Source organism: Lissotriton helveticus, chromosome 3_2 (assembly GCF_964261635.1).
Source record: "Lissotriton helveticus chromosome 3_2, aLisHel1.1, whole genome shotgun sequence".
NCBI classification, from domain to species: domain Eukaryota; kingdom Metazoa; phylum Chordata; class Amphibia; order Caudata; family Salamandridae; genus Lissotriton; species Lissotriton helveticus.
Window position 1 is genome coordinate 439791642 of NC_136062.1, and position 14554 is coordinate 439806195.

General features: G+C 46.6%; 1 protein-coding gene across 1 annotated transcript in view; it reads left to right on the forward strand.

The window, feature by feature from the left end:
- API5 (apoptosis inhibitor 5) overlaps positions 1 to 14554 on the forward strand; it is a 150336-nt gene that overhangs the window by 122723 nt on the left and 13059 nt on the right. Inside the window, exon 12 of the mRNA XM_078684341.1 lies at positions 8942 to 9018. Coding sequence (XP_078540467.1) covers positions 8942 to 9018 — 77 coding nt within the window. The remainder of the gene's footprint in view (positions 1 to 8941; positions 9019 to 14554) is intronic.

Consider the following 14554-nt stretch of genomic DNA (forward strand, 5'->3'; position numbering starts at 1 on the left):
CCCCCCTTCCGTCGTCAACCCTCAGCCCTCATCATCCCTCTCCAACCCCATCCAATGTATTGACCTAGCCTCCCTTTCCTGATCAACCTAACTGACCACTATCCTCCCTTTCCTTCCTCCCCTATCTTCCCAGCGCTCTTCTTAATTTTTTGTGCCTATGTAATTACCACTTACTCCACAGTATGGTGTTTTTTGTCTTCCCATATTTATCCTCCTAAAGTCCCCCATATGTTGACGTATTTGTTGTGTATATACAATACTGCTATGTTGGGTCCCGGTGTTTTTACCTCCTGGCTCACAATATGTAAAGCGCTCTGATGCCCCCGGGTCCAGCCAGCGCTATATAAAACCTCTAAAATAAAATAAATAAAATAAAATATTCTGCTAATCTTGAGTAAAGATAAAGTGCAGGCAAAAAGAACGTATTTGGAGATCCCAATATGATGATGCACCTAAGAAAGTATATTTTGCTGCCCTTGAAGACTAACAAGGCCGCAATCATACAGGCTAAAGCTGCATATTACACTACCAAAATCCAAGAAGCCACTAACTCCCCAAAAGAACTGTTCCAAACAGACTCTGCCTTGTTGAAATACCCGCGGGTGTAACCTTTACACCAGATCACAAATTTGTAGATAAATTAGCGGGTTTTTTTCAAAGCAAGGTTCAATCTGTATATAACGGTTTGGAATAATCAGCTAAGGATACAGGAGAAAATCCTTTAGTTCTATCTGAACATAGGGCTGAGCACAATGACCTGCCGTTTTTTCCACTAATGACAGAGGAGAAAGTGGCGGATCTGCTGTTAACATCAAATCAGGCTCTCCCCTGGACCCCTGTCCACTGCACATACTATATCTGGCCCCAGAGGAGATTAGTATGTTATTATCTCTGGTATTAAACACAATTTTGTCATCAGGAGATTTTCCCAAGGCATAGAAAAAACCCTGTATCCCAGTGGTAGAAGTGGGCGGGAACGGAAGGGCACGGCGTTCCCCTACTTCTAAAAATTATTTCAGTCAGTTCCCCTACATTTTACTTTCATAAAAGCATCCCGGTACGGCAAGAATAGTCCGACTTAAAAACAATAACTTTTTTCATTAGATTCCAGGGGCTGCTCGCACTTCTCTGGGAACTCCAGAGGCTGCAGCAGCCCCTGCCCCCCCTGAGCTCGCACCGACCGAGGGCAGGCCCATTGTCATTCCGATTGAGGCTGGTTACCCCCTTTCGAATGACAATGCATCCGCCCTCTGCCTTTAGCATATCAAGTGACAGTGAGATCGGAGTTGGTGATTAGAGAGGAGCTTTCCCCAGACAGAGTACTGTGGGGAACTTGACACCTTGTGTAATTTGTTAATGTTGTACACAGAGTGAATTGGGCAGGAGCAGTGACCAGACAGAAGAGGCAACAGGAAAGGAGAGGTAATGGGGCAGGAGAGGTGACCGGGCAGGAGAAGTAACGGATAGGAGAAGTGACAGGGGCAGGAGTGGTGACAGGGGCAGGAGTGGTGACAGGGGCAGGAGTGGTGACAGGGGCAGGAGTGGTGACAGGGGCAGGAGTGGTGACAGGGGCAGGAGTGGTGACAGGGGCAGGAGTGGTGACAGGGGCAGGAGTGGTGACAGGGGCAGGAGTGGTGATTAGGCATAGGCAGGAGCGGTAACCGGCAGGAGCAGTGAACGCATAAGAGCAGTGAACGCGGCAAACGGGGCAGGAGCGGGGGTGGGACATTAGCGGCGGGCGGGGCAGGAGCGGCGACGGGCCAAGAGAAGGGAGGGGGCAGGGGAATTGATGAAGCAGGAGTGTTGATCGAGCATGAGCAGGAGTACTGACTGGACTGGACAGGAGCAGTGAAAAGGCAGGAGCAGGCGTTTCCCAGGGCGACTTGAAGGGTAGGGGGCCAGTTTAGTTTGGGGGGACCGGTTTTGTACAAGTGCAGGAGTTTTAAAAACACTGCAAAGTTCTTTGTATATTCAGCAAAGTCCCCAAACTAGTTTCCAGAGTAAGGATTCCCACCCCCCCCCCTGTCGTAAAGAAGAGTGGGTTCCCTTCAGTCTAGCCTGTGGGGAAGGGAACTCTGAAGTGTTTTTTGCTTGTAATCGGGTAGGGCACCAGAAGGGGGATCCCAAGTGTCTCAAGTGGGCACAGGCCCCCGCCGGTGGGCAGTCACTGGGAATGGCGATTGTAGCACTTAGGGGCGGAGTTGGTCCCAGCTAGTGGCGGGGAGCCTGCTGAGATAACCCTTGTCTCCCTTGATGACAGCGGAATGGTCCAGCGAATCCTTATGCCTGACAACACTAAGAAGTACAGACATTGGGTGACCATTAATCGGAGGACTAGGAGCCAGTATGATAACTAACTGGTGTCATCTGTTGTCAGAAAAGCAGGTAGTCCCTAATGTGGTCCACCAAGTAGTTGCAGTAGACAACAGGTAGCCCAGTTTGTGATGGCTCAGGTTCCCTTTGAATGGTGGCATCTTCTGTTCTTTGAAGGTAACTGGGAGTCCTTCCATTTGTTGTTGATTTTTCTGCCGGGCAACAACCTGGAGCATACCACCTGGCAGGAGTTGGAGCTCAAGTCGTACTGAGATGTTCAATTGCCAGAATGGGTATGCCCTACCCCACAGTCCATGGCCACCAGAGAGGGTGATCAGAAGGCACTGGAGCTTGAAACAGTGGCTTAGGTGCCTGCTAGGAAGCGGAAGGGCAATGGGTGCCGGAAACTTGCTCCAAAAATTCCCCCAGTCCGAGGGGGGGCTGATCCTGAGCCGGAATGCACCAGAACCTACATGGGACTCTACTAGGGAGGAATTCTATTTGTTGCAGAAGGAGTGCCTCCCTCTTGTGGGTCTTCGGTAAAAGGCGGAGGACCAGGCAGCTGTTGATGATTCAGAATCTTACCTGATCTATTGGGAGAATGATCTCTATACAGCAAGCCTAAGGTTGCTGAGCCTGTTTTGGTGGTACCCCAACGCTGCAGAGCCTTCCTACTGGGTTTGGCTTGTGATGTGCCACTGGCTTGTCATTCGTGGCAGGAAAAGACATGACAGGCTTGTCACCCACTTATATTGCCCCAAATGAGGAAGGCCGCAGGAGCGTTTTGCAGGTCCAGGGGGATGCAAGTACCACCTGCAACCGTTCCCGTGCACCCCTTTCGAGGGGGGTGAGCTTTAACATTGTGGAACCTCTGGATCCCAAGACAGCCATATGCAACAGGTTCATCATGGTCTTGGTGGATCCCGTTACCCAGAAGCTATCCCTCTAAGGATGGTGACTGCACCTACCGTAGCCAGGGCACTGATGGGGATCTTTACGCGCATTAGTTTACCCATGCATGTGGTACCTGACCATGGTACCAACTTCATGTCCTTGTACATGAAGGCCATGTAGAAGGCGTGTGGCATAACATAGTAGTCCTCCATCCCTTACTACCCCTAAAGTAATGGGTTGGTTGAAAGGTTCAACCGTACCCTGAAGGGATTGGTTATGGGTCTCTGACTCCATGAGGCCTAAGTGGGACGTCCTCTTTGACATGCTTTCTGTTTCCTTACAGGGAGGTACCGTAGAAGGGGGATGGCTTCAACCCCTTGAAACGTTTGTGTGACCACCATGTAAGAGGACTTATCAGTTTGGTGAAAGGAGGCTGGGAGCAAGCTCCTATGGAGCCACCCAGTATTCATTTACATGCTGGCCTTCCGGAACCAGACCGCCCGCTTCCAGAAACTTGCCCAGGAGAATCTGGTAACTAGCCAGGAGGACATGAAACGTTGGTATGACCAGAATAGCACTTAATGTTGAGTTTCTTCCTGGTCAAAAGGTTGCGCCAGTACAGCCACATGCTCTACAAAACCACTGGTCTGGCCCTTATGAGTTAAAGGAGCACAAAATTGACGTCCTCGACATGATAAACTTGCTAACTCCTCGGAACCCCTTGCAGGTCCTGCACGTAAACCCCCTCAATTCACATTTTGAGAGGTTCAAGTTGACCATGCTCTTGGTCACTTGTGATGGGGTGGAAGAGGAGCGTGAACATCTCTCCAACCTTTTGCCATCTAAAGTGCAAGATGGGTAAGTGAAGGTATGAACATCTCCACTACACTGACCCCAGAGCATTAGAAAGACTGACGCCAGGTGCTGACACCGTTTGCATCTCTGTTCTGGCTCATCCCTGGAGTCACCCAATGGTGCATTCACAACTTTGATTCTGGGGATAGCCTGCCTTTTTCAGACAAGTCGTACAGGTTGTCTGACAGAGTGAGGGCCATCATCAAAGGGGAGGTCTCTTAAGGTGCTTGTGTTGGGGGACATTAAACTCTCCAACATCCCGTTCTCCTGTCCAGTGGTTCTGGTCCCCAAAACTACCCTGCCTGGTGTCACAACTAAACCACGGTTCTGTGTGGATTACCATGGGCTCAATGCGGTCAACGAAAACTGACGCACACCCCATCCCCCGAGCTGAGGAGCTCATTGATCAGTTTGGAGCTTCCAATCTCCTCCGTACGTTTGATCTAATGTTTGGGTACAGGCCAATTGCTTGACCGAGGGAGCACAAGAGGTCTGCATTCTCAGCACCAGAAGGGCACTACCGGTTCCGGGTCATGCCTTTTTTGTTGAAGACCGCCCCTGCCGCATTTCAGACGTTGGTTAACCAGGTCCTGGCTGGGTTGGAGAACTTCTGTGCAACCTACCATGACGACATTATAGTCTTCAACTCTAGTTTGGAGGACCATTTGTACCACCTCCAGAAGGTGTTGATGGCCCTGCAGACATCGCCTCACTATCTAGGCCAGTAAGTGCAGATAGGGCAGGGGTCTGTGGTTTACTTGGGACATCAAGTAGGGGGCGGCAAGGTGCAGCTCCTGCAACCAAAGATTGATACTATATGAGCTTGGGCACCCCCCAGGACCCAGATGGAGGGGAGAGCCTTTTTAGATCTCACCGGTTACCACTGGAGATTCGTCAAGGGATACAGCCCCATAGTTGCCCCCTTGACAGAGCTGACTTCCAGGAAGCATCCCAGTCAGATGACCTGGACAGAGGCATGCCAGACCGCTTTTGACACCCTTAAGGACTCCACCTGTACTCCTAACTTCTCCAAGGAATTTGCGATGCAGACTGAGGCCTCAGAGTATGTTGTGGGAGCCATGCTTTCACAGCTAAACAAGGACGGCCTACATGAACCTGTAGCCTTCATTAGTAGGTAGTTAATTCCCAGGAAACCAAGGTGGAGCGCAATAGAAGGGAAAGCTTTTGCTTTCGTCTGGGCGCTGAAGAAGCTAACACCCTACTTGTTAACTTCTGGGTTAATGCAGATAAGGGGCGAGAATCCTAAACTGTTGAGGTAGTCAATCTCCCTACAAGGAATGGGCTTTATGGTGGAACACTGCCCTGGAAGAGAACACTCCAATAATGGTCTTTCCAGGTTCCTTAGCCTTTTTGATGAGAGCTCCCAAGAGGTTGGGTAGCAATCCCCACTTTCAGTGAGGTGGTAGGGGTGCATGTGTTGGACCTGGCATCTTGTTTGTGAGTTTCCCCTGTCTGTTTGCTTCTGACCTCCTGTTTTTGACACCTGGATTTCGTTTTTGCTGTTTTTAGGACTCTAGGCACTTTACTACTGCTGACCACTGCTAAAGTGCATTTGCTCTGTAACCAAAACATGATGGCATTTGATTTCTCCATGATTGCAATATTTGATTTACTAGTAAGTCCCAAGTACAGTGTACTACATGTGCCCAGGGCATGTAATTCCAGTGCTGCTACTGATTGCAGCACGGATTGTGCCACCCACCTGAGTACCCCTACAAACCTCTCTCGGGCCTACTACTGCAGCACCTGTGTGGGCAATCTCAGACTGCCCAACCACCTGGTAAGTTCACCTACTTGCCAGGCCCAAACCTTTCCATTTATTATATGTAAGGTTGGCCCATGGTAGCCCTGTGGGAAAGGTGCAGTAGATTTAAAATGTAGGGCATGTGTACATTTGTTTTACATACCCTGGTAGTGAACAACTGCTAAACTCATTTTCTCTACGGCAAGACCGATCCCTTCAATAGGTTAGCATTGGAGCTGCCTTGTAACATCGTACAAGGCAATCGGTAGAAGATAGATAGTTGGAGTTTGGTGTCACTGAACTTGCAATTTAAAAGTACACTGTTTAGTTAAGTTGGTTTTTAAATTGCAGATCTGAAACTGCCACTATTAGGAAGTTGGTATTATCTTACTTAACCATTTGGTTGCTCTGCCTGTCCCTAGACTACACGTCTGTGTTGGATGACAGTTGAGCTCTGCGTATTACAACTAGACAGGAGCACACCGGAAGCTGAGGTGTGCCCTGCATATCCTGATGGGCAATAACAAGGTTGATGAGCCTACCTGAGCTAGGGTGGTTGGAGGAGATGACACCTGCGCCAGAATATGGTGGTGCCAATCCTACAAAGACACCACCACATGTAGTGTGTCTGGAGCCAAGGCAAGGAAGAGCAGGGTCTTGTGCACCACAAAGACCTTTCTTTGAAGTCTCCCTACTTCAAAGTCCAAAATGGGTATAAGAACTGGACCTCTGAAACTGTATACTCTGTGAACTCTCTAGATTGAGTGCATTCTGCCAGGAAAAAGCTGTTGTGCTGCCAGGAAGGACTGCCACTTTGCTAGTCGCTTTGCTGTGTTGGCCTGCTGCTTCTGTCCTGGGAGTGAGAGGACTGGACTTTGCTCTCTACGTCCTGCTATCTAAGGTTGGAATTCTCAGGACCTTCAAAGGCTTCACCCATAGCACCTCTGCTCCTCTGCTGGGAGTCCTACTTGCCAAATGGTGCCAAATCCAGTTCTTGGGCCCTTGGAAGTGAGTCTGCTTGATCCCCGATGCTCCCCAAGGCCGGACTGACTTTTTATGGCGTAGTCCTCATCAAGCGCAACCAGATAGCCCAGTTGGAGCTATTGTGTTTCTAAATATCATACTTGATCTGATATTGGAAAACTCTTATTCTGATTTGTGTATGTTGGATTGTTGTCATTTTGGTCTCGTTTTACTTAGAAATATTAGCTATTTTCTAAACTGGTGTGCAGTACTTTTGTGGCGTTTTCACGGTTACTGTTTGTTTGCAGAAACCTTACACATTAACTCTGGGGATATGCCTGACTGCTTTTGCCAAGCTACCAAGGGGATGAGCATGGGTTATTCTTAGCGTGGACCTTACTTACTTGGACTAGTGTGCAGGTCCTACTTGGACAGTGTGTAAACCCCTGCTAACAGAGACCCCGGTCTCTAACATGTGGGTACCCTTCTAGCCTTACTATCCCGATTAGCAAGCATGACGTCGCTCATGGTATGTAAGCCAATACTTTAACACTCGTTTGAGTAATGAGGATTACTCACTGGATGTTTGTAGATTGCTGATGCAAATGCACAGGAGTCGCATCGGTGTAGGCTTGTCTTTTTATCGGCGGCTGGTTGGTGTTTTGATGGCAGCCATGATGTGGAATCATACTGGTGTACTACTGTCATGCACGGTGTGCTGCTACTGCTACCACTCACATTCCGCTAGGGATTGCTCAGCAGCAGGAGATTTTATGTTCTAAGCCCAGACGTTTAGGGGTTGCGAGTAGGTTTGGATGTGGCGGACGTAATGGTGATTGTGAAGTTGGAGCGACTACTCCGACACTGAAGGCGTCTGCAGTGTGTATCTGGGGCACAGGAGCTTACCTTATCCATCCAGTTCGTAGATCGCTTTCAGGGACGGCTGCGTCTGTGAGGACTTTCAGGCTGTCAAAAGGTGGTAGAAACCACTTCTGTGGACGTGAGGCTCATGGCGGCGACCATGTAGTGGGTTCCGGAGCATCAGGCTAGTGCACGTATGCCGACTAAAGGCAACATGATTTTGCACTAGAAGGCAACAGGATTTTGCACTGGAAAAGGCTTACGGATTGTCGGGGAACGTTGGAGAAGACTATTGATTGAAAGTCATGTCTTGAAGTGTCTGAAAAGCTCCGCTGTTGCGATCGTTGGGATGGAGCTGAGAGATCTGTTGAAATTTTGCTTGGGCTCAAGCCACTCCCCCTTAAGTTGGCTTCTTAAAGTTTGGGCGCAACTTAGTTGGAAATTGTTTGATAGGATGATAAAGCCACACAGGGCATGTTCTTTGGCCAGTTTATGCTTTTCTGATCTCAATCTTAAATGTAAATTATTTGGATCTACTAATTGTTTGATAGTGGTGAATTAAGTGTAAGTGATTGTCTATTAGATTTATGTGCCAGTTTTGAAATTATTACCTGTGGGTTTGTGTTGACTAATGCTGTTAATGCCTGAGCAGGTGCTGGCATGAGATACAGTGGACAATCTTTTTTGGGAGAATATTAGGCAAGTAATAAAATTGTGAAGGCAAGTCAAGGGATATTTCCAATCCATTATAGGGGCAAATGTACAGAAACGCTATGACCATCAGAAAACAGTACACTACAGGTGAATGAGCTCCTCTTCAATTATCATTTTTGGTACAAAAAGGAGTGGGTGGACTCAGTGCATCCTTTTGTTAAAAATAGCATTGCAAGGCTTGAGCAGATGTACAATTTGGTGTTCAGAATAACCCTTGTGATTGAGGAGGGCTATGGCAATGTCAGAGGAAACGAGATCTCAGGTAGAGAGCAAAAGACTTGAGACCCTTGGCTGCAATACCCTTCTGGATTCTTGTGGTATTTTCTTCAGCTTCAGGGAATACCTGGTCTTGGGTAAGGATATTTCCTGCTCTGTGAATAAAGAGGTCTTCTATGTAGCTAAGGCGGCCCACACCCCGTGTTGGGACTTGAGGCCTACTTAAATCTCGTTAGACCCCATGATGATTCTTACTTGTGTCTGTAGCAAAGTGTGATCGCTTGAAGAGTTAAATGCTTATTTTACAGACCAAGATGTACAGGCCATGTGTTTTACATTGCTGTTATTTTCCCGTTTTAGGATTTGTTTCACATTCCTCCATCTTACAAAAGCACTGTGACGCTGTCATGGAAACCTGTGCAAAAGGCTGACTCTGGGTAAGTGCTATATTTTTTTTAATGTATTACTAGCCAGAATGGTTGACAGTGTGCATGGTTGAGCCGCCATTGTAGGTGATTTGCTCTGTAATAGTTCCATCTATAAGACCATTTTTTTTTCCAGTTCAAATCATTTTTATCAAGCAATAACAAGAATGATAACGGCCATGAGGCATCAGTAGAATTACAATCGTATTGGAGTGACGCCGTAATCAAACATGGATCAGTGCATATAAAACAATACATACATACATACAGTAACTGAAAATAAAGCATAGTAAAAACAAGAAGGTAACATCAGTCCGGATCTGTAAATGATATGAGATGAATGAGTAAATAAATGGATAAACAAATATGCAAGGTAAACAATAAAATATGCCATCATTGCATTCTTACGGTTGTACACGGTTCCGTAGAGCTCTCCATCCAGATCTAGTCATATAATAGCAGGTATACTTGTCGTTCCTGCACATTGTGTCTAAGGCTGGTAAGCCCATGTGGACAGGATATAACCAGTACAATTCATGCAGCGGCACCCCCGCATTTGCCAAGTATTGACCTCATTGGTGGAGCTACATGGTGGGTCGAAGGTAAAGGAGGCCTGGTCTAAGGAAGACCATAGTTTTTTGTTGGTAACCTGCCATGGTGATGTGTGAAGAGCGGGATTGTCGGTGCCTCTAATGCAGGATAGCCATTCCCTCCAGGCATTAAAAGAGACCGCAGATGCTGATTTCCAATTGCATAGGACTACCTTGCATGCTAGTGTTAGCAAGAGATCCAGGAGCTGGCGGTCATGATCCCCCTTTAGTAGTGGGTCTAAAGCCCCCAGGATAATGTAGATGAATTCCCTTGCAGGGTGTATGTCAAACGTGTGCCCAATGTAGTCAAAGATTTTAGTCCAAAATGTGTGAAGCATGGGGCAATTAAATAACATGTGTGGAAGGTCACCAATACCCGAGGAGCAGTTCCAGCAAGTCGGTGTGTCTCGTAGGCCTACCTTAAATAGTCGTTGTGGGGTCCAGAAAGCCCTGTTAAGAATCATATACTTGGTCTGTGATAGTATCGGCGAGACCTTATGTGTGAGTGCTGATGCATGTATCCTGACCCAGTCTATTCTTATTCCAGTATTATTTGGTTCTGATTCCCATTTGGCTTCGTTACGCCTCATTGATTTGTTGGGTGTTGGTGCAAGAAGTTTATATATTTTTGAGACAAAATGTCCAGAGGATTGAAAGTGAGGGAGCATAGATTTTAGCCAAGGCGTCGCTAGCTTGAACGTTCTGGTGGATAGGGCTGACTTTAGCTTCAAGAACGAGTAAAAGTCAATCGGCAATAGGGAGTGTCTAGCCTGCAGAGTCGAGAATGGCAGTGGCATGTTATTTTCGTGTAGATCTGCAATCACATTAACACCTTTATCAGACCAGTGGTCCCATATAATGGGCGATCCGCCAATCTTAATTGACGGGTTACGCCATAAAGAAGCAGATGATGAATTATGGATTTGTAGACCGGTTTTGTGAGTGCGATCTATCTGCAAAAGAGCTCTCTTGGTATTAAGCATGATGTATTTAGAATTCGTACGGTGTGAGAGGTCCATTGTGAGCACAGCAGAGAGCGGGGCCTTGCCGATAATGGATTTCTCAATGTCAATCCATAAGGGCGTATAAGTAGGGTCTTCGGTGAACCAGGAAGCTCCTTGTCTGCAGAGAAAGGCGGTTTGGTAGTTTCTGAAATTTGGTAGACCTAAGCCCCCTTTAAGCTTTGGCAGTTGCAGTTTCTTCATGGCAATTCTCGGTTTCTTCCCTTTCCACAGGAAGTCCGATAGCGACTTCTCAACTTTATGTAGAAAGTCCTCCGAGAAGGTCATGGGGAGCATGCATGCCATATAGTTCACCAAGGGACTGATCATCATTTTTAATGTTTCCGCCCTACCCCACCATGAGAGGAACTTTGGAGACCAGCCATCTAAGAGTTTTTGTATTTTTTTGTAGAGTATCTCCTCATTAATTTTTAGGTTGGTTATCAAATCCCTTTCAAATTCCAAACCTAAGTATTTAAAACTCCTCGGCTGCCAGGTTAGCCCAGATTCGCCCAAGATGTTTTTATCACACAGATTATTTAATGACTTCACCTCAGTTTTATCCTTGTTCAGGGAGTACCCAGATACACTTGAGAATTCTTCGATTGTGGAGAGTAACGCCGGTATAGCCTTATCAGCTTTTTCACTCATCACCAATACATCATCAGCATAAGCCGTGAGCTTGATTGTACAGTCTGCGAACTTAACTCCTGCAATTTCAGGGTTTTCCCTAATATAGTACAGAAAGGGTTCAATTGCCAGGAGGAATAAGGACGGGGATAGTGGGCAACCCTGCCTAGTACCTTGTTCTAGGCTAAACGGGGAGGAAAAGGCGCCACCAGCCCGTACTCTAGCAGAGGGACAGGCATAGAGGGACATGACTAATTTAGTGAATAGGGGACCCAGGTCGAACTTGTGTAGTATGGCATTTAAATAAGTCCAGTCTACTTTGTCGAACGCTTTTTCAGCGTCTAGTGTGATTGCCACGGTGGGCGTGGATAAGAATTTCGCTTTTTCAATGACGTGAGCCAGAATTCTCGTGTTATCGCTCGAAAGCCTATTCTTCAGGAAACCCGCTTGCGAGGGATGTATTAGGGACGGCAGGACCTTCTAGATGCGTTTTGCTAAAATCGATGCCAGGAGCTTACAATCTAAATTTATCAGTGAGATAGGCCTGTAATTTTTGGGGAGTTTATGATCTTTGCCTTCCTTGGGTATTACAGCAATTACGGCTTCAGCCATAGTTCCCTTAACCTCTCCCGTGGTGCTAATTTCTTGAAAAACTTCCAATAGAGGAGTTGCAAGAATATGGGCAAAAGTCTTATAAAATGGTGCTGTATAGCCATCAGGGCCAGGGGCTTTCCCTTTTTTAAGGGATTTGATCGCGCTAACAACCTCCGATTCAGAGATCGGTTCATTTAAAGATTCCTTTTCTGCGGTCGTAGGTGTTGGGAGTGTGCAGTTTGAGAGATACTTCTTCATTTTTTCACTGTCAACGTGTACGTTCTTAGCATAGAGTTTCTCATAAAAGTCTTTGAAAATATTCGCAATCTTAGTGGGATCAGAGTTGGGAGTACCGTTTCCATCGATTAAGGAAGTAACGGTGTTCTTCTGAATTTTAAATTTAAGATAAGCCGCTAGCCCCTTCCCTGCTTTGTTCGAGTCGCAGACTTTAAAGCGCTTCTTCCTGTCCAGCCAAATTCCTGCCTTCTCACTGATAAGTTTATTATAGGTGTATTTTTGATTGGACAATTTAGTTAGGACTGCAGGGTTTCTACTCATCAGGTATTTACGCTGAAGTTTTGAAATGTCCTCTTCTAACTTCAACAAGGCCGCAGTGCGGTTTTTATTAATTTCAGAGGATATTTTTATAATAAGTCCCCTTATAGTGGATTTCAGTGCCTCCCAACGGATGGTGTCTGAAGTGTCACCTCTCTTATTGGACAATAAGAAGTCTTTAATGGCGGTGTCAAGGGTTTCTTTGTGTTTCGTATCATTGAGAATAGTATCATTGAACCGCCACATAGATTGACGGGTAGATGGTTTAAGATTAGATAGTGTAAGGGAGACGCATGAATGATCAGAGACTAATCTGGGAGCAATGTCTGCGTCCTCAACTCCTGCCACCGCGTTTTTAGATATGAGTATATAGTCAATTCTCGAAAACGAGTCATGTGGCGGGGAGTAGAAGGAATAGTCTCTACCATCAGGATGCAGTAAGTGCCAAGTGTCCACCATATGGAACCTATTGCATAGTTTCATGAATGCCTTATGGGCTTTTCCTGGGCGAAATACGCATTTAGAGTCTCTATCTAATATAGGGTCATAAGGGAGATTGAAATCGCCTGCCAAAATATGGACTGCTGTGTCGGGAATGGAGGTGATCTGCTTCGTGAGGCCTACCCAGAAGGACGGATCATGTGTATTTGGGGCATAAATAGTCGTGATAAAGAACTCAGTGTCATCTTTGAGTAGTTTCGCCGAAATCCATCTCCCTTTTGTGTCTGTTGTGGTAGAGACTACCTCCACATTCGCATTCTTGGCCACTAGCATCACCACCCCATTCTTTTTTGAGATTGCTTCAGAGCCTATCACTTCGGTGTAGTATTTGTTACGCAATGTGTGAAATAGCTTCGCCTCTAGTTTTGTCTCCTGCAGCAAGGCTATATCTCCACGCTGCCTACGTAAATAATCAAGTACCTTTTGACGTTTAACTGGCTGGTTGAGACCTTTCACGTTCAATGATAATATTCGAAGGTTAGCTATAGTTGTTGTCCCTATTGGAGTGTCCATAACAGGAGCCATCAGTTATACAATAAGTGATACAGTCCCATGACCCATGCGTATGCGCAAAGGTTGGACCGAGAAGAGGGTCTCATACCTTTGTCAAAACCAGCAGTGTCATATCTCGCATTGAATACAGGGCTAGTACCATATGTAGGGAATCGGAGGACAGAGTTTAAGCTCCGGAACAGAATGTGATGCAATGGACGCAAGCTAGGATGCAAGATGGACAAAACTAAACAAAACAATATACAAAATGCAAAAACAATCCCCCCCTTCACTCCCACCAACCTCCCTCCACCCTCCTCCCTCCCCCACAGCCCACCCCTCCCTCCCCAGCAGTAGAGATAACAGAACATGGCGACTCGGGAATGACGACCACGAGGCCGCCTCCAAGCAGCTTGCTCATAACTATTAATCTTTTTGGGCTGCAATCCCAATCTAGTGAAGAAATAAGCCAAGCATGTAGGCAACAATAAACGACAAACAACAATGGTACCATGACCTTGAGTACGGAAGGTCAATATTTTTGACTACATTATCATAAACCAAGCACAACAGGAACTGTAGAAGAATTATCGTGGGTGCACCTGACACCAAGAGGAGTGCTACAAAACAACACCACAGCACAGTACTTCTTTGAGGTCCAAGAGGGACACGAGCAATATCGTAATAGCATAGATATAACCATTGTGAATCAATTTTCAAATCAAGAATTCAAGAGATCGTTCTGATACAGATCCGGGTTCTAAAGGATACGCTGGCAGAGAGGGCCCAAAGGGTACATAGACCATTAACGTGACAGGCAAAACAGGCCAGAACCAGACCCCATGTGGGCGTGCCCTTATTGGATTTCGTACAAATACAGTCGTGGTTATCAACCCTTTAGCAGTACCGGACAAGAGTCCCTCATATCAGTACCAGATCAGATAGTCACTTCTATGTGGATTCAGGAACATGAGAATAACAGTACCAAAGGTCTTATCCTAAACTCATCCTAGGCCAGGTGAAGAGGCTCCTTGTTGAGCTGAAGGGGAGACTTCCATGGTGCCATCGCCGTGGTCGAACAGGAGTTGTCGCAGTTTTCTCGGGTCAGAGAACACGTGTCACACCTTGTATGGTTACTCTAAACTTCGTCGGACCAATAAAGCCATACATGTGACCAAGTGACTT